General features: G+C 41.6%; 1 protein-coding gene across 3 annotated transcripts; it reads left to right on the top strand.

Moving 5' to 3' along the window:
• The first annotated feature begins 169 nt into the window (after positions 1-169).
• Positions 170-26,113, top strand: LOC129839292 (phosphoribosyl pyrophosphate synthase-associated protein 1-like). 3 transcript variants are annotated; one of them, XM_055906605.1, is made up of 11 exons: positions 170-758; positions 10,580-10,632; positions 13,514-13,580; positions 17,614-17,786; positions 21,318-21,433; positions 21,585-21,640; positions 21,778-21,932; positions 23,099-23,143; positions 24,787-24,857; positions 25,098-25,244; positions 25,618-26,113. In XM_055906605.1, the coding sequence occupies exons 1-11, from the start codon at positions 676-678 to the stop codon at positions 25,774-25,776; spliced, it is 1,125 nt and encodes a 374-aa protein (XP_055762580.1). In that variant the 5' UTR covers positions 170-675; the 3' UTR covers positions 25,777-26,113. The 3 variants fall into 3 exon arrangements, with proteins under 3 accessions (XP_055762580.1, XP_055762581.1, XP_055762582.1); XM_055906607.1 differs by lacking the exon at positions 170-758 and adding an exon at positions 814-2,229; XM_055906606.1 differs by lacking the exon at positions 23,099-23,143 and having other exon boundaries at positions 172-758.

Here is a 26,113-nt window from a genome sequence, read left to right as displayed (position 1 = left end):
AATAACTCATTACTTGAGCGTCTCTTTACGTCTTTTTACGCCTGCTACGTAAGTTTACTCTTTGACCTCGCGCATGATTGAAGTGCTCTGAGTGGTTGAAAATTCGAACTAACCGCCCTATGTTCCAAAGCAGCAATCACATTGGATAATTATACTGCCAATATGTTAATCGTTGGCTACCCAATGAAATTACTCATAACATTTTCTTTGACGCGACCTCATTGCTACAAAGTTTACATTAGCTACGCTAGAAGCAACATTGTATACACTTTTTGAGATTACACGAGTCTGCTGTAGTGTACTTTCATTACAAAATATTTTTCCAATTGAAGGATTAGGTGGAGCGCGTTTTTCGTAGAGTAGCATACAGATCTATGTGCGGATGTGGAAAAACTCAGTTTTCTAGTTTGTTAGACCAGTCATACTGCGATCGATAAGTAGACTTGTTTACTTACGCCAGTTATGTAGGTTAGCTACATGTAGGCCAGTGTTTATGCTTTGAGATTTTGTAACATTCCGCACTCATTCGACGTATTTCCGTGTTCTTAAATCCTGAATTTATAGTCGATATTGTCAATGTGAGTAGGCAAAATACGTGTACATTGACCTTTATAAGGCCTCATAAATCTCGTCTGTCATTCTCGAACTTCAAAGCTTTGCTATAGTCACTCAACAATGAATATCTCTAAAAGTGGGTACCGTGTTTTCTCTGCCAACTCGACCACCGCATGCACCGAGCTCGCCAAGAAGATCACGGAGTAAGTATATGTTGCGCATTCAAATTAATCTCTTGCAACTCTGTCAAATTACATTTTTCCCCTATTCAACTGGATTTGAAAGTAGTCAAAAGACAAATTAGTGGTGGCCTAGCGCAGTGGTTCCCAAACTTTTTCGATTAACGTAAACTCACTCACTTTTGTACATCGCCTTGGTCCCTACAATTAACCTTATTTTAGCGCCCCAAAAACTTAATACTTCTAGATCAACTGTAATGTCAGTACCATTGTAAAACACAATTTCTCCCCTTTCCAACAGAATCAATTACATGACCCCCACGCTGCTTTCTTTGTAGTTGTAGTTTTCTTTGTAGCCTCGTTTGAATGTTGCGGTTGTGCACATTTGTACGGAATGGGTTGAGTTTACGTTACTGTTCCACAAACTGAATTTTGCTCTGCCGGAGTACCCCTGAAGTACCCCCTCGTGTGCATTTTACCAGTGGGCCTATGGTCTTCACAAGACCTTCACAAGTACCCCCTGTGGATAGGCCAAGTACCCCTAGGGGTCCTAGTACCCCTGGTAACCACTGGTTTAGCATTTTCGGCCGCTGCTTCTAGAGAACATGTACCGCTGCCAGTGTGGGTTTGAATCCGGCCCAGTGCTGTTTCAGTAAAAACGCTTAACTTTCCTCTCGCCTATACAATAAAATAAGTAAAGGACGGGACTGTCCCACTCCTTTAAAAAAAAAAAAAAAGTTGTGGAAAAATATCAGAATTGGGCTATCTGTGTAAAAGCAGCCTTTTAAGCCTATTTTTTAGGTCACTAGACTCCAGAGGATCTGTCACTCAAAATTGCAAGGATGAGAGAGAATGTCAAACACAACTTTGCTAAGAGACTTCAAGCAAACTGGTCTAACAAACAGGGCCCATTCCAGGCAAACAGTATTTCAAACATAGGGGCGGTTACAGCTGCTGCCCCAGACACTGACCTGTTTTTCCGATTCACATGTTTAAGATACAAGTGCATCGGTCTGCGGACCGCAAACCGATCCAAATGTAACATGCATTGGTCAGAAAATTCATTAAATGACATTCTTTCTGGCCTCCCGAGTGGCGCAGTGGTCTAAGACACTGCATTGCAGTACTAGCTGTGTCACTTGAGATCCTGATTCGAGTCCAGGCTCTGCCGCAGTCGGTCGCGACCGGGACACCCATTGGGTGGCGCACAATTGGCCCAGCGTCGTCTGGGTTAGGGGAGGGTTTGGTCGGTAGGGATGTCCTTGTCCCATCGCGCTCTAGCGACTCCTGTGGCAGGTGTACGGTGTTTCCTCCGACACATTGGTGTGGCTGGCTTCCTGGTTAAGCGGGCATTGTGTCAAGAAGCAGTGCAGCTTGGTTGGGTTGTGTTTTGGAGGACGCACGGCTCTCGACCTTCGCCCCTCCCGAGTCCATACCGGGAGTTGCAGCGATGAGACAAGACTAACTACCAATTGGATACCATGGGAAAAAAAAGGTGAATGTAAGAAGCGCTCATCACTTCAAATAGGCTACATCATTTTTAGAAACAGGAGTTTGGTCATTCTGTGGCTTTAGGCTCATGTGAAGGTGGCTGGAAAGCAGGCTAGCAGTGGAGCCACTGGGGATGCTAAACACCCTTTTGGCCACTCTTGCCAGGCTGGGCAGAGATGCATAGTTTAATTTTTCTATAGGTTGGCCTAAAGATTTTTTGGCAAAATAACCCAATCAAAAAGAAAAGTTCCTTGAAGTGGGGATATGCCAGACCTATTGGGCCAAAATCAATTCTGGCCTATTGTATAGATAATAGAACAACAGTGAACAAAACTTAAGAGATCTGATTGTTAGTTTAGAAATTCTTTGTAACAATGACACTTAGTTATCTATCCACCTCATTCCTTTCTTTTAGCATGTGCACGTAGTAAGTACACATCATGCTTTCGGAATACTTATCTTTTCAGATTCCACAATGATTCTTTAGTTGTGGACACTACATCACCATACTCCCTCTCTTACTCTTGGTCCTCATCTTTGTAAGTCATCTTGATTTTGCCCACTGTGTTTTATCAGTTTCTTTATGAAAATATTTAGCCAACTCATGACAGTAGCTAAAGCAAGGGGCTGTAGCAGCACACAAGTAGGCTACTGGGCCGGGCATGCCCTGAGCTTGTGAAGTGAGCACTATTGGAGCGGGCGAGAAGGCCAACGCTCCAGCCTTTGGGAATCTCGCTCCTGCCCCGCTTACATACTCTGCAACTTATGAGTCCTCTCCTTCAGTGTCGAACTGCATGTAAATGTGTTGACAGTCATTGAGCTACAAGTCATTTTGCATGCTGAGAAATCTCAGGCAATATTTTTTTAAACCCGTATTTTATTTATCCTAGTCAAACTTGTACTGTGCCCAGCTTCACACGCTGACCAACGCAAGGTAGGAGGGCTGTTCCGGATCTTGCTCATCTGCATGGCACTTTCAGCATTCAAATTCTAAAATAGCTTGCGTGATATTAGGCTTTATTAGTTGAGTGACAATCTATGTAATTTGCTAGGTTATTATCTATTTTTAATTTAACTAGGCAAGTCAGTTAAGAACAAATTCTTATTCACAATCACTGCCTACGGCCAAACCCGGACGACGCTGTGCCAATTGTGCGCCGCCCTATGGGACTCCCAATGACGGCTGGGTGTGGATTCGAACCAGGGTGTCTGTAGTGACGCATCTAGCAATTTGTAAGTCGCTCTGGATAAGAGCGTCTGCTAAATGACTTAAATGTAAATGTAAATCTAGCACTGAGATGCAGTGCCTTAGACCGCTGCGGCACTCGGGAGCCCCATCTACGCTGTTAAATGTTTTTACCGGAATAAAAGTAAGGTACTGGAGACAACTCTATTTTTTAATCTCACTAGGAAAGTCCGTAAAAAAATTATTTACAATACTGCCTACCCCTGCCAAACCCTCCCCTAACCCGGACGACGCTGAGCCAATTGTGCGCCGTTACTGGGACTCCCGATCATGGCCGGTTGTGATACACCCCGGGATTGAACCTGAGTCTGAAGTGATGCCTCCAGCACTGTGATGCAGTGACTTACACCTCCGCGCCACTCAGGATCCCAAACGGACTCATCTGGGTATAACTGCTGAACAGGCCTTACAATAGATTGTATTTTGATTGTTTAGGTTCACAATCAGGTTTACGTTTTGTTAATTTTGCATTGAACAATCAGTGTATATGGTCATTTTTAGATATACAGGGTGAAGTTGATAATTTCATAATGAGGACAGCAATCACATGGAGGCCCACTGCATGGCCAAAGCGAGAAGAGAAGATCTCTGTTAGATCTCTGTTAGAAACCATTGGATTTTGAGATGGGTGTAATCCAGTTGTGCTATACACTGAGTGTACAAAACATTATGAACACCTGCTCTTTCCATGACAGACTGAACAGGTGAATCCAGGTGAAAGCTCATTGATGTCACTTGTTAAATATACTTCAAACGGTGTAGATCAAGTGGAGAATTAAAAGATTTTTAAGCCTTGAGACAATTGAGACATGGATTGTGTGTGCCATTAAGAGGGTGAATGGGAAAGACAAATATTAACAAAAACATTGTTCTTAGTGTTTTGTACAGTCAGTTTATATTCATTGACTCATAATTTGTAAACAATAAATATTGAAACATTCCTAGCTCGGACACTTAATCTGCAAAAATGACAAGTTAATTAGTTTTGAATGACACAAATATACATTTTTCACAAAGTCTGCTGCCTCAGTTTGTATGATGGCAATTTGCATATACTCCAGAATGTTATGAAGAATGATCAGATGAATTGCAATTAATTGCAAAATCCCTCTTTGCCATGCAAATTAACTGAATCCCCCAAAAACATTTCCACTGCATTTCAGCCCTGCCACAAAAGGACCAGCTGACATCATGTCAGTGATTCTCTCGTTAACACAGGAGTGAGTGTTGACGAGGACAAGGCTGGATCACGCTGTCATGCTGATTGAGTTCGAATAACAGACTGGAAGCTTCAAAAGGAGGGTGGTGCTTGGAATCATTGTTCTTCCTCTGTCAACAATGGTTACCTGCAAGGAAACACGTGCCGTCATCATTGCTTTGCACAAAAAGGGCTTCACAGGCAAGGATATTGCTGCCAGTAAGATTGCACCTAAATCAACCATTTATTGGATCATCAAGAACTTCAAGGAGAGCAGTTAAATTGTTGTGAAGAAGGCTTCAGGGCGCCCAAGAAGTCTCCTAAAGTTGATTCAGCTGCGGGATCGGGGCACCACCAGTACAGAGCCTGCTCAGGAATGGCAGCAGGCAGGTGTGAGTGCATCTGCACGCACAGTGAGGCGAAGACTTTTGGAGGATGGCCTGGTGTCAAGAAGGGCAGCAAAGAAGCCACTTCTCTCCAGGAAAAACATCAGGGACAGACGGATATTCTGCAAAAGGTAAAGAGATTGGACTGCTGAGGACTGGGGTAAAGTCATTTTCTCTGAATCCCCTTTCCGATTGTTTGGGGCATCCGGAAAAAAGCTTGTCCGGAGAAGACAAGGTGAGCGCTACCGTCAGTCCAGTGTCATGCCAACAGTAAAGCATCCTGAGACCATTCATGTGTGGGGTTGCTTCTCAGCCAAGGGAGTGGGCTCACTCACAATTTTGCCTAAGAACACAGCCACGAATAAAGAATGGTACCAACACATCCTCCGAGAGCAACTTCTCCCAACTATCCAGGAACAGTTTGGTGACGAACAATGACTTTTCCAGCATGATGGAGCACCTTTCCATAAGGCAAAAGTGATAACTAAGTGGCTCGGGGAACAAAACATTGATATTTTGGGTCCATGGCCAGGAAACTCCCCAGACCTTAATCCCATTGAGAACTTGTGGTCAATCCTCAAGAGGCGGGTGGACAAACAAAACCCCACAAGTTCTGGCCAACTCCAAGCATTGATTATGCAAGAATAGGCTGCCATCAGTCAGGATGTGGCCCAGAAGTTAATTGACAGCATGCCAGGGCGGATTGCAGAGGTCTTGAAAAAGAAGGGTCAACACTGCAAATATTGACTCTTTGCATCAACTTCATGTAATTGTTAATAAAAGCCTTTGACACTTATGAAATGCTTGTAATTATACTTCAGTATTCCATAGTAACATCTGACAAAAATATCTAATGACACTGAAGCATTACACTTTGTGGAACTTAATATTTGTGTCATTCTCAAAACTTTTGGCCATGACTACTAACGACCACAGCTGTAAACACAGTCCAGTTCAAAGTAAATGGCATAGACCATATATTGTAATGGTATATTTGCATATAGGCCTAATGCAGCTTTGATTTGTTATGCTGCACTGGTCTATGTAGAATATGGATGATCCTACTCCGATGTGTTGTAGGCAGAACACAATCTCTTGCATGTTTTGTTTTGTTTCTGTACGTTGCATTGAAGTGGCTAATATTGCATTGATTCGATCACAGCCATCGCAGCCATAAAGGGAACAGCAGGCCTGGAATTTTGTGATTTTACTGGCAAGGCCATTTGGCCTTCAAGAGGTGCCCATTCTGCGAAGGCAGCAAGGACATCTGCTCGGGCACTAAGGCCATGAATCAAAATATAACATTTTAATAGCCAATTTGAAAACTGAAAAACACTAGCTATTCTGTTAAGAAAAATGTGTATGTAAATGTACATAAATAATTTGCCTACATGTCAAAGTGTAGGTGACGGCCAATGCATATTGAGTACAGTCTTCATATCCAGACCAATGCAGACAGGAGGGAGTGCCAGAAAATGTAGCCACATTTTAATGACTTTTATTTTCAAAAAATGGCCCCTAAATGTTTGGTACACCAACTGGCGCGCTCTTCTTTGTCTACTTCAAATCAGCATCGTTCACACCCTCTTATGCCTTAGCCCCACCAATCTCTTTAAGGATTTACATGTGAGGCCATGTGCTAAACAGAATGAGTAAGGTAGTGTAGTTCACATGTTCATGAAATACAATAGATGGCCATAGTCACGCCCAAACACACCTGACTAACTTGAGGGGTCATGTATTCATCTGGCAAAGTGGAGTCATGTTTAGACATGTAGCTAACTAGCTAGCTAAACAATGAACCACAATCCCATGAAATGGTGTTGTAGGAATCTGAAGGTATTCTTCTCATACTCTGCTTCCACCGGACATTCCACTGATTAAAAATCGTAGTCAACTTCTTCCGTGACAACAACACTGCTGGTCGCTGTTTCTTCCCCATCACTGTCATCAGAAGACTCTACAATGTCTGGTTCAGTGAAAATGTTTTTACTTAAATCAGGAATTTCCTCATCTGATTATTCGCAACTTTTCCCCCAATGATCTTTGTCGATAGTGCCTGCTAAATTCAGGGTAGAAATGCTGTTGAGAGCAGTAGCAACACTTTTGCAGTTCTCCATGGCTACTATATATTTCAAAAAAGCTGTGGTAGCAAGGATTATCTACACATACTGAGTAGCTCATGTTATAGACAGAAGAATGCTACATGGCAGACCAATCCAAACTCCTCTCTCAGCATGTCCAGCCCATTCATTATCTCAGCCAATCATTGCTAGCGGGAAGGTTCCTGTCTTTTCTCATGGCTAAACCAATTGGGCTCATAATTTAACATTTTTGTTTGTATTTACAGATGGCATACATGTTTTTTTTATTTAGGCACATGGAAGTTATTATATTCCAGAAAACATTTCTGCCCAAAAACTCATTTTGATAAAAAAAAACGTATACATGCCTTACCTGTGAAGTATTGATGTGCGACATACACCTAGATTCCTGAAACAGGTCATAGATATATGCGCTGAACTACAGTCATTTTTGACAAATATGATGTAGGATAATTAACGTGTAAAGGCTTGATTCTGTCATACTTGAGGCACTGTTCAGAAAGGCCAGTGCCTGTTGCCCATTGCAACATCACCCATCTTGCAATCTGAGCGGAGGAAGGGAACTTTTTACAATTATTTTATTTATTTAGAAATTATAAAAAATGTAATCCCCAATTTCGTGCTATCCAATTTGCTATCTTGTCTCATCACTTTTTTTTTAACATGCTCGGGTTGTATTAATTTGATATCCTTTGTTCAACAACTGTCCCAGAGTCTATTTGGAATATTTCTTTCTCGCATCGAATAACAAGACGTCCAATGGAATAGGTCAACTTTTGTAATGTGGGGATAGTAGATTGACACAGGTTAGTGCTTTTGATGTTTTACTCATCTGGTTGGCTGACGAAAAAAAGTAAATGTGGACGGTTCTTCTAACATCTTCAATATGCACCTCGGAATTCGATAAAGACGTGCACCGTTGCATCCCTGATGTGTCTGTCTTCACTAGTAGCCTGCTTCAGAGCTGCTATTTATGTGAGAAGGACACGATCACGTGACGGGCATTGGCTAATAAGAATTGAGATATCTGAGAGCCGTGAGCGGTGCTTCGAAGCACTTTGGCCGCATTAATGTTTTTAGGCGGCATTACAGGCACACACGGGCCGGCATGCCTGCGGGAAATTTTAGGCCTGGTCAGCAGGGTTCTAAATTAACACACAGACTTCAGCTGTATGTACAAGTGTGTATTATGCACGTATGAATTGGAAATGTGTGTTTTGCATATTCGAACTCAACGAGAGACACTCAGTGGGGTCACACCTAGGGTCTGCCTTTATCAACGGTACCTTGCTCATGGGCACGTCGGCAGATTCTTCACCTTGTCAGCTTGGCGTTTCGAACTAGCGACATTTGTTACTGGCCCAACACTAACCGCGAGGCTACTTAACTAGTCCACTCTCGTTTCTCAAAATGCCCTGACCGTACAAAAACATTGAGTGAGAACAGTGAGACTGGCAAAGGAAGTGGTGTATGACATGGTTACTCCCCATCCGCTGAAGTGAAAGCACCGATGTTGGGCGATTTAGGCCTGGCTCGCAGTCGGCGGTGTTCGATTGGGTTGAGGTAAAGGGTTCTGTGCAGGCCAGTCAAGTTCTTTCACACCGATCGACAAACCATTTCTGTATGAACCTCGATTTGTGCATGGGGGCATTGTCATGCTGAAACGAAAGGACCTTCCCCAAACTGTTGCCACAAAGTTGGAAGCACAGAATCGTCTAGAATGTCATTGTATGCTGTAGCGTTAAGATTTTCCTTCACTGGAACTAAGGGGCCTAGCCCGAACCATGACAAACAGCCCCAGACCATTATTCCTCCACGAAAAATGTAAGTTGGCAATATGCAGTCGGGCAGGTAGTGTTCTCCTGGCATCGGCCAAACACAGATTCGTCTGTCAGATGGTGAAATGTGATTCATCACTCAAAAGACCGCGATTCCACTGCTCCAGGGTCCAATGGCGGTGAGCTTCACACAACCCCAGTCGACGCTTGGCATTGCGCATGGTGAGGGGTTGGTTTAAATGCGGACGACATGTCAGTTGAAGCCATTCAGTTGTTCAACTGATTAGGTATCCCCTTTTCCCTTGTGTGCGGATGCTCGGCCATGGAAACCCATTTCATGAAGCCCCCGTCGAACAGTTCTTGTACCAGAGGCAGTTTAGAACTCGGTAGCGAGTGTTGCAACCAAGGACAGATGATTTTTACTCGCTACACGCTTCAGCACTCGGCGGTCCCGTTCTGTGAGCTTGTGTGGCCTGCCACTTTGCGGCTGAGCAGTTGTTGCTCCTAGATGTTTCCACTTCACAATAACATCCCTTACAGTTGACCGGGGCAGCTCTAGCAGGGCAGATTTGACGAACTGACTTCTTGGAAAGGTGGCATCCTAAGTCACTGAGCTCTTCAGTAAGGCCATTCTACTGCCAATGTTTGTCTATGGAGATTGCATGGATGTGTGGTGATTTTATACACCGGTCAGCCACGGTTATGCCGGAAATAGCCAAATCCACTAATTTGAAGGGGTGTACACACTTTTGTGTGTGTGTATACTCTATATTAGCATAACTAGGCTACACAGAACCAAACTGACCCATTGTAAAATGAGAGGCTATTCTTCCCATATTAAAACATATCCAAGCGCAACATGCCTAGCTCTGCCCACTGGGGCTTGGCTTACGGAGCACTCTTTGAAATAAGCACTCGTATAGTTGTGTTCCAACGGCTCGACTTCTCTCACCACACTGTTGCAACGTTATCTTCCTATTGCGGATTACCCGGACCCCATTTTTAAAATTCATAAATCATGTTGTGGGCCTACTAAAACTACTCACCATTTGTTTTACACATTTTTCAGTCATGTTACTTCATTGACTAGCTAGCTAACAATGTAACTTCACCAGTATATCCAAACATTTTCAGGCAAAGAAAGAAAAGGGATAGCTTCTTCAGGATATCAATGATCATAGCAAAGAATGAGTGACATCTCTTGCACCTGACATTTTTAGAGATGGTGGACAATTTTAAACGTAATGCATCTCAATAGAAACATTGTGCGTTTACACAATGTAGAAACCTAATATTCCACCAATTACTATAATTTTAATGACAGGTATTCATAAAGATTTTTATAATTTATAATAAACAAATGTCTTTACACCACCGCTTTAGAGTTCAAAAGTCCTTGCCAAAACTATAGTTTGTTAACAAGAAATTTGTGGAGTGGTTAAAAAAACAGTTTTAATACTCCAGCCTATGTCAACTTCCGACTGTATATGAAATAGGACAAATATAAGCACCCACAATAATAATATTGATTGATGACAGTTTGGCCAGTTACTCAAAAGGCGGGCATTCCTCCTGTGTGTGGACGATTTTAGTTGTGTTTTTGTTTATTTACTGTCTAACACCTTCCTTCTCTCCTTGCAGACGGCTTGGCGTAGACTTGGGAAAGTCAGTTGTTTACCAAGAGTCAAACAGAGGTGAGATGCCAGGTTATACCTTTCAGCGTCATACAGTATACACTGAGTGTACAAAACATTAAGGACACCTTCCTAATATGTGAACGACAAACTCGATTCAGTCTTGTGGCAAAATTGTGTTTTTTTACATTGGATAAAAGTATAGACTCAGAGCTAGAAAAAGTGATATCATACACTACAGTTGAGGAACAATGGGGAAGTACTTCTGCTTTCGAAGTTGATAAACTTGTAACCCCACTTTTGATAAAATGGCCCTTGAAAGTTTTGTCTACACCCATTATTAGAGAAATCTTTGTCTACACCCATTCAGTATTGTTCACACCTTAAGGCTTAGCCCCACCCATCTCTTTAAGGATTTACATGTGAGACCATGTGCTAAACCCGAGTGAGTACAGTAGTGAACTAAACAACCAAAGATTTCAAGACTAAAGGTTTATACTATGTCTATTGACATGTCTGTATACAGTTGTCGCAGTGACATGAACACTATTGTCGTCCAACATCAAACTTATCGTTGTCGTTATGAAAAAGTATAAACGCAAAAACAGGCTGCATGACATCAGCAACCTGGTGGTCCAAAATAGCATAACTGGTGTATTTTAACGCCAATAAACCCATCAGGTTTAAAAATGTATTTAGTATATGTCAATCTAGCTAACCAGGCAACTAAAAGCAACTTTCTAAACAATGTTTTGGTTGGTTTCTAGCTTGTTAGCTGGCTTGCCAGTTCAAGTAATGGCCATATCATATAGCTGACAACGTATTCATTTAGCTAATTTGTATTCATTATTAAAGGAAAATAAACTCACAACAAGATCATTATTTACAAGTTAATGGCAAGCTAACTACAGAAAATAGCTTACGGTTGTGATTGTGACAAATAATGTTATTTATTGAACTTGGACACTGTCTCGTTGGCCTAACATTATATCCTAATTTGACTTTGGTTCAGGTCATGTTGTTCTTCACATTACCGTCTCTAGTTAACACACGCTATATCAAATAAAATCTGTTTATTTGTCACATGCATAGGATACAGAAGGTGTAAACGGTACAGTGAAAGTTTACTTGCATAGTGGAGTCTTTTTTTGTTTAGACATCTAGCTAGCTAAACAATCCATAACATTACTGTCCTTTATGAATCTACAGATAGCTAAAGCTAACCAACTAGGTTCAATGTTTCTTAGCTAGCTAACATTAGGGTATAACTAGCAATGCAAATGGCTCTGATATGAATAATATTACTACACATATCATTCACGTAATGTTATCTAGCGAGACAGCCAGCCAGCTAAATTATTTTCTGCCAAAATTAGAAATGTATAATATCGGAAAATGTAGCTAGCTAGACTCTCTTACACGTATTCATAGATTAACGCTTCTCCCTCACGGATGCCATGGTTGCCCTTAGTTTGAAGATGTAATCCGGAGACAGGTGTTTTATACAACAGCCTTCTGTGTGTTCTCTTTTTGACTCCCTCCGCATATTTGCAATCAAACGCCAGAATTTTCTCCATCTCCTTTGCTGTCACACTGCTTCCACTGGGCATTCCACCAATTTCAAAACTGTCCTCACGAAAGTGGAGAGCATTAGCAACACTTTTGCAGTTTTTTGTGATATCGTTCAAAAAAGCAGCGTTCGAAAGGATTACCTACACATACTGAGCAGCTCACGCTATAGAAAGAAGCGGGCTACATGGCAGACCAATCCAATCGGCATATCCAGCCCATCCATTATCTCAGCCAATCATGGCTAGCGGATAGGTTCCTGTTTTTTTTCTGTGGCTAAACCAATTAGGCTCGTAATTTAACTATTTTATTCGTATATACAGATGGAATACAATTTTATTAAGGCACTTGAGTACACATTCCAAAAGCATTTTGATTTAAAAAATGTTTATGTTCAAATACCTCGTTAAGTAGTGACACGGGACAGGAGTTTTCCTGAAACTAGTCACATATTGAGTTGCACCCCCCCACACTTTAGCCCTCAGAACAGCCTCAATTCGTCGGCATGGACTCTACAAGGGGTCGAAAGCATTCCACAGGGATGCTGGTCCATGTTGATTCCAATGCTTCCCAGACATGTCAAGTTGGCTGGATGTCCTTTGGGTGGTGGACCAGTCTTGACACACATGGGCAAACTGTTGAGTGTGAAAAACCCAGCAACATTGTAGTTTTTGACACAAACCAGTGCACCTGCTACCATACCCTGTTCAAAGGCTCCCTCTGAATGGCGCACATACACAATACATGTCTCAATTGTCTTAGGTAAAGAATTATTTTTAAGCCTTGTTCCTCCCCTTGATCTACACTGATTTGAAGAGAATTTAACAAGTGACATCAATAAGGGATCGTAGCTTTCATCTGGTCAGTCTGCCATGGAAAGAGCAGATGTCCTTTGATGTTTTGTACACTAAGTGTATATAAAATCTAAAGGCCTACTGTAGTATAGATCCCCCACACTCATATCTGGATCTCGAAGCCAATTCCACTGCGTCTTTTCATTGTTCCCATTTAATCAGGGACAGATTTAGACCTGGGACACCAGGTGTGCAATTAATTATCAGGTAGAACAGAAAACCAGCAGGCTCAATTTCGAGTCTCATAGCAAAGGGTCTTGATACTTATGTAAATAAGGTATTTCAGTTTTTATTTTTATGTAATTGTGCAATTTTTTCAAACTTTTTGCTTTATCGTTATGGGGTATTGTGTGTAGATTGAAGAAACATTTTTTATTTAATACATTTTCGGACAAGGCTGTAACGTGAAGTCAAGTGGTCTGAATACCTTCCGAATGCACTGTAGATGATGGTTGGCATACTGTATCTGGGGTTACTTGCTCCTGGAACTAATTTGCTGCTTTTTAAAAAAATTACAGAAACCAGAGTGGATGTGAAAGAGTCTGTTCGTGGTCAAGACATCTTTATCATCCAGACCATTCCAAGGTGAGATGATCTGGGTGTCATGTCTTCTACACCGTCTGAATTGAGTGTGTATATTCTAGTTGGTTAGATATGCAGTATCACCACAGAACCAAATGGATCATTAGAAACTAGATGAGAGGAGAGTAAATGTATTCCCTTGTGAAATCAGGCAGATGTTGTTGATTCATCGCTGATCAGTCAGAATGAATGTCCTCAACCACTGGATGAAAATATGTTTGGGATGTCATTCATTGGTTGGCAGGAGCTGCCTGGTAAATTGAGATTGCAATATTAACAGCCAGCTAGGGGGCACTGACCTGTAACAAGAAACCTTCTGGAACTTTTAACATTTTATTTTTAGTCTAAAACCAGATTTTTTTTAGGGCTTATTTATAGTGAAACGCATCAATTCTGGTCTTAATTTTGACAGTTTGTTGCAAAAGTGATATAGCTAGGTATTTTAGTAGTAAATCTAGCTCTTTTTGTCCTTAACGGTTAAACTCAACCGTTGAAATCGTAATGTAAAGAAGGCTTCATCTCAAGGGAGGGGTTTGGTATGAAATCCACTCCCTTCTAGATGTGCTGGGTGGTACCACCTCGAGGCTCACTATAAAAACAGTTGACCGCACACCTTATTTGGTAATGGTCTTGGTAAGTGGAATGTGCCAGTATATTTTGCACGAGGCTGCCTTGAATAGACTACTGACGTTACACAAAATTCAAAAGGCAGTAAGGCACATTTCCACATATGATCAATGTTTTTACTTACCGTTTCATACTTATGTGCTTTTAAGAAGAATAAAAACATGTAGGCTATGAGGATTTTACGTTTATTCGTAGCTGTATCCGTCATAACGAGAAATGGGTGACAATGGTGGCTATGTCAACTCATGTTTTTCCCCAACTGCTATGGCTCATAGTTCAATGGTTGTGATTTCTAATCCCACATGGGGCAGATACTTTTTATTTCAAATCCTTAATTTACTATATTTATCCCTGGTAGTAGTTGTAGGGTTTTATACAGTACCTACAGGGCCGATCCTGGCCCTTCTGCACCCCTAGGCGAGACAACAAAAATTGACACCCCTTCAACAATAGTCCCAGTAAGCAAAAGGATGTTGGAAAGACGTCTAAAGTCAATTTTTCCAGACGTTGAAGTTAGATTCATTTTCGGTTCTGAATGAAAGTTGACAAGATATAATTCATAGAAGTCTGTTTGTTGCAAATAAAGACTGGTCCAGACTGGACAAAAAAAAAGTCCAAAAGGTGTCAGTTTCGGTCCGTTCTTACTGAGGTATAGCCTACAGCAGGGATGGTCAACTCCAGTCCTTGGGGGTGGGAGAGGTGTCAAACTTGTTCCACATCTCTGGTCAACACAGCTGCTGACACTAATTCCATTCTAAACTGTATATGATAATTTGTTATTAGTGTCAAACTTGTTGTCTGGGTCAAAAGTGTGACACGAGTCAGCCCCTAGAGGACTGGAGTTGCCCATCCTTGGCCTACAGTGTTATCTAAAATACAATTTTAGGAATGCCATCCATGTGGTAGGCCTACCCTATGTAAAACACAAAAGGTGACCGGACCAAAAAAAGACGTCCAAAAGACTGTCGGTCCGTGCTTACTGGGGTGTAGTCATCCATGTCTGCCCACAATGTAATTTTATGAATGCCCATCCTTGTGGTGTAGGCCCATTGTTTGTAAAACAGGCCGTTGCATTGGCTTTATTAGTCCTGATTCCTGTGACTAATCAATTTGGCTTTTTAAGCTCTGACTATCAGCAATCCAATTGTATCAGTAGGCGTTATCCTGAGCCTATATGCGATGTGTTTACACTTTGGGAAATGCAGAATTAAATTTTTCGCAGATATCAGCTTGTAAAAAAACATGTAGGCATACACATGACATTTAGCACACGGGATGAAAGTCCTGGACAGCAATGTTGAATAGCCTGATTGTCTATTCCATATTGTCCATTTTACTTTGACCTATTCTGTTTTTAGGATGTTTGTTAATATGTCAGCACATTCTTTATTTGATTGAATGCCACTTAGGTTAGGAACCTGCATGAACCTGAGAAACCTGCATGATGTAAAAATTGTTCGTCTCATTACGTTGTTATACATTTTATCTCCAGCTTTTAGGCTACAGAAAAGGCCACATACTCTTTCTACCATATGCTACATGATTTATGTAAAAAAATAAAAAAATAATGGTGTGTTGGCACTCTGGAGAGGCGCGCTTGGAATGGACAAGTTAAATATTTTGCGGCCTTTGACGAAGTTTGCAATGCTTATCATAGGGCAGCAGCAGTGCTCACCTTAAGCTGGAGACTCATATCTCCCTCACTAACGTCAAGCACCAGCTGTCAGAGCAGCTCACAGATCATTGCACCTATACATAGCCCATCTGTAAATAGCCCATCCAACTACCTCATCCCCAAGCTGTATTTATTTATTTTGCTCCTTTGCACCCAACTATCTCTACTTGCACATTCATTTTCTGCACATCTATCACTCCAGTGTTTAATTGCTATATCGTAATTACCTCGCCACTATGGCCTATTTTATTGCCTTACCTCCCTTACCTCATTGCACACACTGTATATAGACTGTTTCTAATGTATTATTGACTGTATGTTTGTTTATTCCATGTGTAACTCGGTGTTGTTGTATGTGTCAAACGGCTTTGCTTTATATTGGCCAGGTCGCAGTTGTAAATGAGAACTTGTTCTCAACTAGCCTACCTGGTTAAATAAAGGTGAAGTAATTAAAAACAAATTAAAAGCCCATGGTGGACGCCTAATTATACCTAATGAGCGAGCCGGCCCTGGTACCCAAGACCAATCTGTGAGTTAATTTGACCGTTGGAAAAAGAGCTACTGCATAAATAATGCAATACAGGTTGGATTGAATTGAGCCCCTAATCCTCATTTTTAAGGTGACGATTGCATTTTCCCCCTCAACACAATACCACAATAAATGTGAGTCCTCATTTAAAATATGTTTTTTGCACCTCAAGGGGGATTCGATCTTACATTTACATTTAAGTCATTTAGCAGACGCTCTTATCCAGAGCGACTTACAAATTGGTGCATTCACCTTATGCCGCAAGTGGCAATAGATGCTAGGAAATTGGTGACTAACCACTGTGCGCTAACTGTCCAGAGATGTATTTGCTCACAATGCACATCACTCTATTGTCAGATTATGCTTTAGTGAGAAAGTGTTGGGATCAGGTACAACTATGTTTACCAATTCCTTCCACCCACAACTTCTAGCCTGAATGCATTTTTAGAACATGCATAGGATGAAATTGGTGTTGAGTTGCCCTTTTAATGATTGTGGTTGGCTCTGCTGTTTCAGGAGGTTGCCTAGGCCAAATCTACTCTGGCACTACCTTATTGCACTCTTTGTATTAGTTAAGTAATAAGACGTTATCTTTGATTACTAATTCTAGTGTTAATAAAAGTGCATCAAGTCCCCTACAAAGTTTGCCTCTGCTTCTCTCATGAACTTGCTTCTCTCATGAACTGGCTGAATCCCATACAACAATGGAGTCATTCTTCGATACGATCTTGAGGCGTAATTATTTAGAAATGCCCCATAGCTTTCAAGGTTATACTTCAGGGTTTAGGGAACGACGATTAGTGTGGCGCTCAACGTCTCGTCTTACAATGTGGCGTTTAGTGCCAGGACAATGGGCACGTAGTCAAGTAAGTTAACATTGTAGGATACTGACCAGCGTCATAGATTCACTCACTTAAATGTGTAGTGAATGTGTTTGAACAAAAGCGAGTGTTAACTCCGAGAGCGACCGCTGTGTGCTAATGTGGTCTTGAGACGTGCCGACATCTTGAATTTCACACCCCGTCAGTTACTACGACATGCAAATGTAAAAAAAACATGACCACACAACAGCCAGTTTTATTCAACAGTTCACTGAAATGTCTACAGTAACTACTCTTTATCTCACTCTTGCTTGTCTTATTACATGATCTTATCTCTGTCCATCTGTCTCCATTGCCTATTGAATGTTTTTTTGTCCTGCCCAGAGATGTGAACACGGCCATCATGGAGCTGCTGGTCATGGCCTACGCTCTCAAGACTAACTGTGCCAAGAACATCATTGGGGTCATCCCCTACTTCCCTTACAGCAAGCAGTGCAAGATGAGGAAGAGGGGCTCCATTGTCTGCAAGCTGCTGGCCTCCATGCTCGCCAAAGCCGGTATGATATTATATGGCTACTGTATACATCATGTGGCTTTCTCGTTGTTGTCATGCCAAAAATGTTTTTTTTTTTTGCATAGTAGGTTACAATGTTGTAGGAAGATGGTTACGACACCGCTAAGATAAGTTGTACACGTAGTTATTAAAACTTTTTTTTTGACCACATACCAGGAGGTAACGCAGCCTGGTATCAAACTTTATTGGTCACATACACGTGTTTAGCAGATGTTATCGCGGGTGTAGCAAAATGCTTGTGTTTCTAGCGCCAACAGTGCAGTAATATCTAACAGGTACATCTAACAAGTATATCTATCAATTTCAAAACACAATACACACATCTAAGTAAAGGAATGGAATTAAGAATCTATAAATATATGGACGAGCAATGTCAGAGCGACAGACTAAGATGCAGTAGAATAGAATAGTGTATATACATATGAGATGAGTAATGCAAAATATGTAAACATTATTAAAGTGACTAGTGTTCCATTATTAAAGTGGCCAGTGATGATTTCAAGTTTAAATAGGGCAGCAGCCTCTAATGTGCTAGTGATGGTTATTTAGCAGTCTGATGGCCTTGAGATGGAAGCTGTTTTTCAGTCTCTCGGCCCCAGCTTTGATGCACCTTTACTGATAGCGGGGTGAACAGGCAGTGGCTCAGGTGGTTGTTGTCCTTGATGATATACTAGACGTAGCAGGAAATGTAAATCCCGGACACTCAAATTGTATGATATGTTACGTATGGTTACATAAGACAGAATGGTCTAAGGCAAAAATTGAAGTCGGGTGGGTGGGCTTATAAGGCGAACGTCTAGCAACCCAAAGGTTGTGAGTTCAAATGTCATCACGGACAACTTCAGCGTTTTAGCTACTTTTCAACGACTTACTACTTTAAGCTACTTAGCATGTTAGCTAACCCTTCCCCTAACCTTAACCATTTTAGCTAACCTTAACCGTATCATACGTTTTGCAAATTTGTAATTTATTTATTTTTATTCAAACTTTTTAACTAACTTTTTAATTTAACTAGGCAAGTCAGTTAAGAACAAATTATTATTTACTATGACGGCCTACCAAAAGGCAAAATGCCGCCTACGGGGGCTGGGATAAAAAAAAAATAGGACAAAACACATATCACAACGAGAGAACACTACATAGAGACCTAAGACGACAACATAGCATGGCAGCAACACAACAACATGACATGACAGCAGCACGAAGCATGGTACAAACATTGGGCACAGACAACAGCACAACGGGCAAGAAGGTAGAGACAACAATACACGTGAAGCAGCCACAACTGTCAGTAAGAGTGTCCACGATTCCATCTTCGAATGAAGAGATGGAGATAAAACGGTCCAGTTTGAGTTTTTTTGCACCTCGTTCCAGTCGCTAGCTGCAGCGAACTGAAAAGAGGAGCGACCAGCAGAACAGGTGTTGTATGTGGAGGTTGAGGGCTGCACTAGGCGTCTCAGATAGGGTGGAGTGAGGCCTGAGGGTTTTATAAATAAGCATCAACCAGTGGGTCTTGCGACGGGTATACAGAGATGGCCAGTTTACAGAGGAGTATAGAGTGCAGTGATGTGTCCTATAAGGAGCATTGGTGGCAAATCTGATGGCAGAATGGTAAAGAACATCTAGCCGCTCGAGCACCCTTACCTGACAATCTATAAATGATGTATCCTTAGTCTAGCATGGGCAGGATGGTCATCTGAATCAGGGTTAGTTTGGCAGTTGGGGTGGAAGAGGTGCAATTACGATAGAGGAAACCAAGTCTAGATTTAACTTTAGCCTGCAGCTTTTATATGTGCTGAGAGGACAGTGTACCATCTAGCCATACTCCCAAGTACTTGTATGAGGTGACTACCTAAGCTCTAAACCCTCAGAGGTAGTAATCACACCGGTGGGGAGAGGGGCATTCTTCTTACCAAACAACATGACCTTTGTTTTGAAGGTGTTCAGAACAAGGTTTAGGGCAGAGAAAGCTTGTTGGACACGAAGAAAGCTTTGTAGAGTGTTTAACACAAAATCCGGGGAGGGGCCAGCTGAGTATAAGACTGTATCTGTATATAAATGGATGAGAGTGCTTCCTACTGCTTGAGCTATGTTGTTGACATATAATACAAATTGTAATTCATAACATATCAAACGAAACGGGTGATGGACATCCACAAATTAATAAATACCAAATGAAACGTGACATTATATTAAATTTAGTGTTTTCCGATTTACGTACAGAATAATACGAAATGATCTGAGACCGGGTTGGGTAACGTTACGCCATAGCAAGTCCATCAACTCTGTCACCACATGCAGCTAGCAGAAAAGCCAACGGTCTTATTATGGTATTTTAGTAGGGAAACACTTATTGCATCACTCTGTAAAAGCTAACACCCCGACTTGACCGAGCACGGTGCATGCGCTAGCATTGCATTTTTATTTTTTTACACATGCATGTTATTCAATCATTTTATCCACGTTGATCGCGTGCGTCTGTATTGCCGAACGCTAAAATAGAACTTGGTTTGGTTTTCACGAGGATACAAACCCACGTGGGTCCTTGATAGACGAACGAGGAGAAAATAATCAAAGATAACGAACTGAAAACAAACGATGTTTTCCTTTTACCTGTGGATTAATCGTCAGAGTAGAGAAATACTATTTTGTATAACACCTGGTCAAACTTCTACAAAGAAGAGGACCATATGCATGTCAGGATAAATCCAATGTTCATCTCCAAGGCAAACTAGCTAGCTAGCTAAATGTTCATAGTTTTTTTTCCGACCTGCCCTGAAATTAATATAATTGATGTACACTTGGTTTTCACACGTGTCTGGTGGGGCATGGACAAAATTATAATTCGCACAAGGGCATATGTGAGCCGGTCTAGCTCGGGTGTTGCTTGATCCAGTGGTGGAAAAAGTACCAAATTGCCATACTTGAGTCATTTTCTATTAAGGTATCTTTACTTTTACTCAAGTAAAACAGCAAGTCACCCAGTGAAATACTACCTGAGTAAAAGTCAAAGTATTTGGTTTTAAATATACTTAACTATCAAAAGTAAATGTAATTGCAAAAATATACTTGCGTAATAAAGGTAAAAGTTTAAATAATTTCAAATTGCTTATATTAAGCAAACCAGATGGCACAATTGTCTTTTTTAATTTTTTTAAATGTAAGAATAACCAGGGTCACACTACAACATGCAGGCATAATTTACAAGCGAAGCAATATATGTTTAGTCATTCTGCCAGATCAGAGGCAGTAGGGATGACCTGGGATGTTCTCTTGATATTTGAGTGAATTGGACCATTTTCCTGTCCTGCTAAGCATTCAAAATGTAAAGAGTACTTTTGGGTGTCAGGGAAAATGTATAGAGGGAAAAGTACATCATTTTATTTAGGAATGTAGTGATGTAAAAGTTGTCAAAAATATAAATAGTAAAGTACAGATTCCACCCCAAAAAACTACGTAAGTAGTACTTTAAAGTATTTTACACCCCTGGCTTGACCCACTGGTGTTATCACAGGGCTAACTCACATCATCACAATGGACCTACACCAGAAGGAGATCCAGGGCTTCTTCAGTTTCCCTGTTGATAACCTGCGTGCCTCGCCCTTCCTGCTACAGTACATCCAGGAGGAAGTAAGACTACATTACCCAGAATCCTCCAGTCACTTGTATCATTTCAATAATTATATAATGTATTTGTTGACTAAAGTTTAGTTTTAATGTGGTGTTGAACTGTGAAATTATGTTGGATAATGTTTATTTGTTACCATCTATTCGTTTCTAGATTCCAGACTACAGAAATGCCATTATCGTTGCAAAGTCTCCTTCGGCGGCCAAAAGGTAACATAAAAGTTGGGAGTTTTCCAGCAAGATGGATAGTGAATGATGTGAAGTGTTTGTGGCTGCAGATTTGTGGGTAATTGTGATTATGTTTGCTCTATGTATTTAATTCATTTTATTGTGCGCATTCGTTCCAGAGCTCAATCCTATGCTGAGAGGCTGCGGCTGGGGCTGGCGGTGATGCACGGGGAGGCCCAGTGTTCAGAGTCTGACATGGCTGACGGAAGACACTCTCCCCCTCCAATGTCTTCAGGACGCACCACCTCTGGCCATCCTGGTCTGGAGCTGCCATGTAAGATACCCCTGACACGCACAGGCGTGCGCGCACACACACACTAGAAAATATCCCTACCTTTGGCCATAACACATAAAAATCACTGTTGCGTTGCTCTCCTCATGTATATAATCTGCCTAGTCAGCAGACAGTGCTGGTTTATGTAACCACTAGTGTCAGGACAGGATGAGTTGAGCCGTGACTGCTGTCTATCTGAGGAATCCATTGAGAGGTAATGAGTCTGAACAGCAGGGTTACACCCCCACTGCTTATGGGGAGTAGATGGCACTAGGATGGGGCCTCCCATGTAGCATGCATACACTTGTGAACGCACGAACACCCAGACTCTGATTCTATCCATTGTAGAGACACTGAAACATGGCATTGGGTCAAAGGGAGGCTTTACAGAGATCTAATGGAACAGTATTTACAGAAAAAAGAACAAACTGTATTATATATTTATGGACTGGAAAAGTGGTAAACTGTCCGAATAACAACCCATAGCTCAGAGAAAGTTATTTTTACAAATCCATTTGTCACCGAAATGCTGTAAAAAAATAAATATCCAAAACAATATCCAGCCCTGAATGCCCAAAGGCACTGGTAGCAAAGAGGACCGCCACACATTGTCCTCATGCTGACGGTGTACAACTGGGGTGGTTCAGCCAGTCAGGGCTGTAGTATGTGTTGGTTCAGCAACAAAGCAATCCTTCTCAGCAGCCTGACACTACTGCGGATGCCTGTGAAATACTGCAGGCCATAACGGGCATCCATTCCTCTCGTTCCCCTCTCTTCCACACAGCCTCTGGATTTCTCTTCTCACCCTTTTTTTTTCTCTTTCTCCTTTTATACAGCGACTGTATTTATTTTCTCTCATACTTCTCTCCATTTCTCCCCTCCTTTACACAGGAACAGGGTCCATCTCCCTTTATCAAAACAGCAGCTAAATTCAGATACGGAGCAAAGTGACACCTTTTAATCTTTGAGAAAATAAGACTTAGTTTTTCCCCCCTGTTATTCTTTATTTTAATCTTTATTTTATTGCGTTCCTTGGATGAATAGGACCAGAAGGCCTGTCTTCAGTTCTGGAGTTGTTTGTCTGTATGCTGCCTTTGTCTGTCTGTATGTATATTATATATTCTCTGTATATGACAGTGTTAACTTATACCGTTTATCTTTTGAAGACACGGGGAGGCACCAGCCTTCATTCCCAGGCATAGAGCTCCCAAGTACGACCGTAATGCTCCACTCTCTCTTCTGCTAACCCCCAACCTGCAATACTATCTGTGATCGCTTATACCTGCCTGCATGTAATGTTGATGTCTTACCGAGGGAGTTTCCATTTCTAGCAGTACTGACCTTCTAAATTCCCCTTTGTGAAGATCTCAGTTCAGTTAAGTGTTTAGACCGAGGGCGGAGTGGTCAAACATACCTGAGGTTTGAGTTTTTCTTTTAAACTGTGTAGAAATGATCATCGTCCTACAATTATAGTCTTTTCACTTAGCCTGCTAGCTGTCATCGTAACGAAAGCCAGACAGTCGTGGGCGCAACGGAAATTCCTAAAGCAACGGATAGGGGAGTATTTAAACAAATACATTTGACCTCAAGGGAATATAATACATTCTAAGACTGTTGGCTGTCACCAAATTTGGTATGATTATTGAAACAAGATATCTGTAAAACAGCAGATTTCTTCACCTCAAATTGGTGTCAAGGTCTTTCAGATAATCCCAAGCTTACGTTGTACGGTATTCCTCACTTGATACATTTTTGACATTACATGCCTTTTGTCTAATACACAATTAACTGTGAACGTCCAAAATTCTAATAAAATCACCACATTCAACCCTACCGATAGCAATACGGATCTGCTGGATGCGTTCATGCAAGCATCATGGAAAAATACCTGGCTCTTTCCATGTATACTTTGGAGTTGCACTACAATTAATACCAGTTTGAAACCATGTGGCTTGTCAACATTCCCTTCAACACGCCTCAAATGTAGCATTTATCTGACTTTTGACCCCTTCAAAGCAACCAACAAAATGGCTGCTAATGCAAATGCCTTACCAGAGGGCACCTACTGTATTCCACTGCCAGGTTGGTGATTGGTGTTCATTTTATGGGGCCAATCATTGCCCCATAAATGTTATGTCGTTTGGGCAATTGAACTATATCTCTATGACTTCAATGGAGACGAAGGAAACATTGCGAGCACCTCAGAGGTTGAGTGAGGCATGATGACAAGCTTGGTTGTGTTTCCCTGCATCCTTTATCTTGATCAATACCTAGTTTAGTATTTTTCGCGCTAACTTGCTGATCCAGCAACGGTATGATTCTTGTTTATTTAAAAACTCAACCCCCCCCCCCTAATGTCAACACCTTGGAGTTCCAAGTAGAGCCTCATGATTCAAACCTGAGTTTTTAAATATGCAGGCATCTGGTTGGATGCCTCTGGGCTGTTCGATGAGGAAACTGGTTTGAGGTCGGTTGTGATTTGGCATGGCATGGGGTTGCTGTGTGGATCCCTAAATCCCAAACCAGATGTTTCATTTGTGGGAAGGAAGACAGCTCTATACTCATAAGCCATGTGTTGCTATCATCGCAATATGCCTGAAGCTGCCCTATATTTACCTCAAATCATTTCACCTAGTTGTCCCTTTGTCAAAATGAGAGTTTCAGGATGATTCTGTAGTCGTTGTAGCAGTCTGTGGACATTGAGGTAGAGCTGTCTTGCATGGTCTTTGCAGGTGTTGAACTTGATCCCTTACTCAATCTCCTCTCCCAATAATTTCAATGTCATTTTTCCCCCCTCATTTTCCTCTGCACCACTGTTTTGAAAGTGATGATAAACCTCTCTCTTCTCTTTCAGTAATGATGGCCAAGGAGAAACCGCCTATCACTGTAGTGGGAGATGTGGGAGGTCGCATCGCTATCATTGTTGTAAGAATTTGATCGTCTCTTATTTCTGTTTAAACTTTAACCCCTATGGGACAAAAACAACTTCAAGCTATTGCTAATAAGCAAGAGTGAGAGTGTTATATCAACTACTGAAGTTTCACACTCCCTGTTCTGAGGAAGTCATGTAAGATGTATTTGGACATACTGTTTGATACAGAGAGCTAGTGTTTTTATTTATCTAGACGCTAATGACCTTCCGCCCTTGCCGTTTCCCCCTCTCAGGATGACATCATAGACGACGTGGAGGACTTTGTGGCAGCGGCTGAGATTCTGAAAGAGAGAGGGGCCTATAAGATCTACATCATGGCGACACACGGCCTGCTCTCAGCAGAGGCCCCGCGGCTCATAGAGGAATCCGCCATCGACGAGGTAAGACGAAGGACACGGGCCGTGCTCGCCACCGGCTTTTATTAAGCCTGAAATGGCTGTTTTTTCTAACATCAACACAACTGACAATTATTGTACGTAGTCTGTGCTGCTCTGATACTTGAAGCTGCTCAAGGTCGGAAGTGTGTCTATCTTGCTGGATATATCAAACAAATCTATGCTTTCTTAAAAAGACAAGTACACACACCGATACCCAAATACAGTAATATGCCATGCATACTCAAACTCTGCGAATACGCTACTGTTTTCCAATATGGGCTGAATAATTAAAGGGCATTCTTAAACATAGGTCCTGCTGTAACCTGGCCCTCCATTTTGTGTCCTTGTGCCCCCCCCCCCCCCCCCCCCCCCCCAGGTGGTGGTGACCAATACAGTCCCTCATGAGGTCCAGAAGCTCCAGTGTCCCAAGATCAAGACAGTGGACGTCAGTATGATCCTGGCCGAGGCCATCCGGCGCATCCACAATGGAGAGTCCATGGCCTACCTGTTCCGTAACATCACAGTAGATGACTGAGCTACACGCACAAATACGTTGTGTTCACACCGTGAGACCAAGGATTTTCAGCTCTGTTACATAGGCACTTGTTTCTTTTCATTCTAGTTGACTTCCTATGTAAAAAAATATATATATCTTGCATTCTCAATAAATGTCTACTGTTCAGTCCAATACTGTACTGTGTTATACTATATGCATGGTAAATGCATCACCCATACAGACTCTCATAAAGAAGAAACTGCACTGATGTATCTTGGATTAGTTTGATTTAATCCTACAGTGTGTGTATTGTATGCAACTTTTCAGTGTTTACGTACAGCACAGCATTTGGTTAATAAATCCTTTTTGAAGAACA

The sequence above is a fragment of the Salvelinus fontinalis genome, chromosome 40, assembly GCF_029448725.1.
Source record: "Salvelinus fontinalis isolate EN_2023a chromosome 40, ASM2944872v1, whole genome shotgun sequence".
Lineage (NCBI taxonomy): Eukaryota > Metazoa > Chordata > Actinopteri > Salmoniformes > Salmonidae > Salvelinus > Salvelinus fontinalis.
Note: the sequence above shows the minus strand (reverse complement) of the source record. Positions and strands in the feature narration are given on the sequence as shown.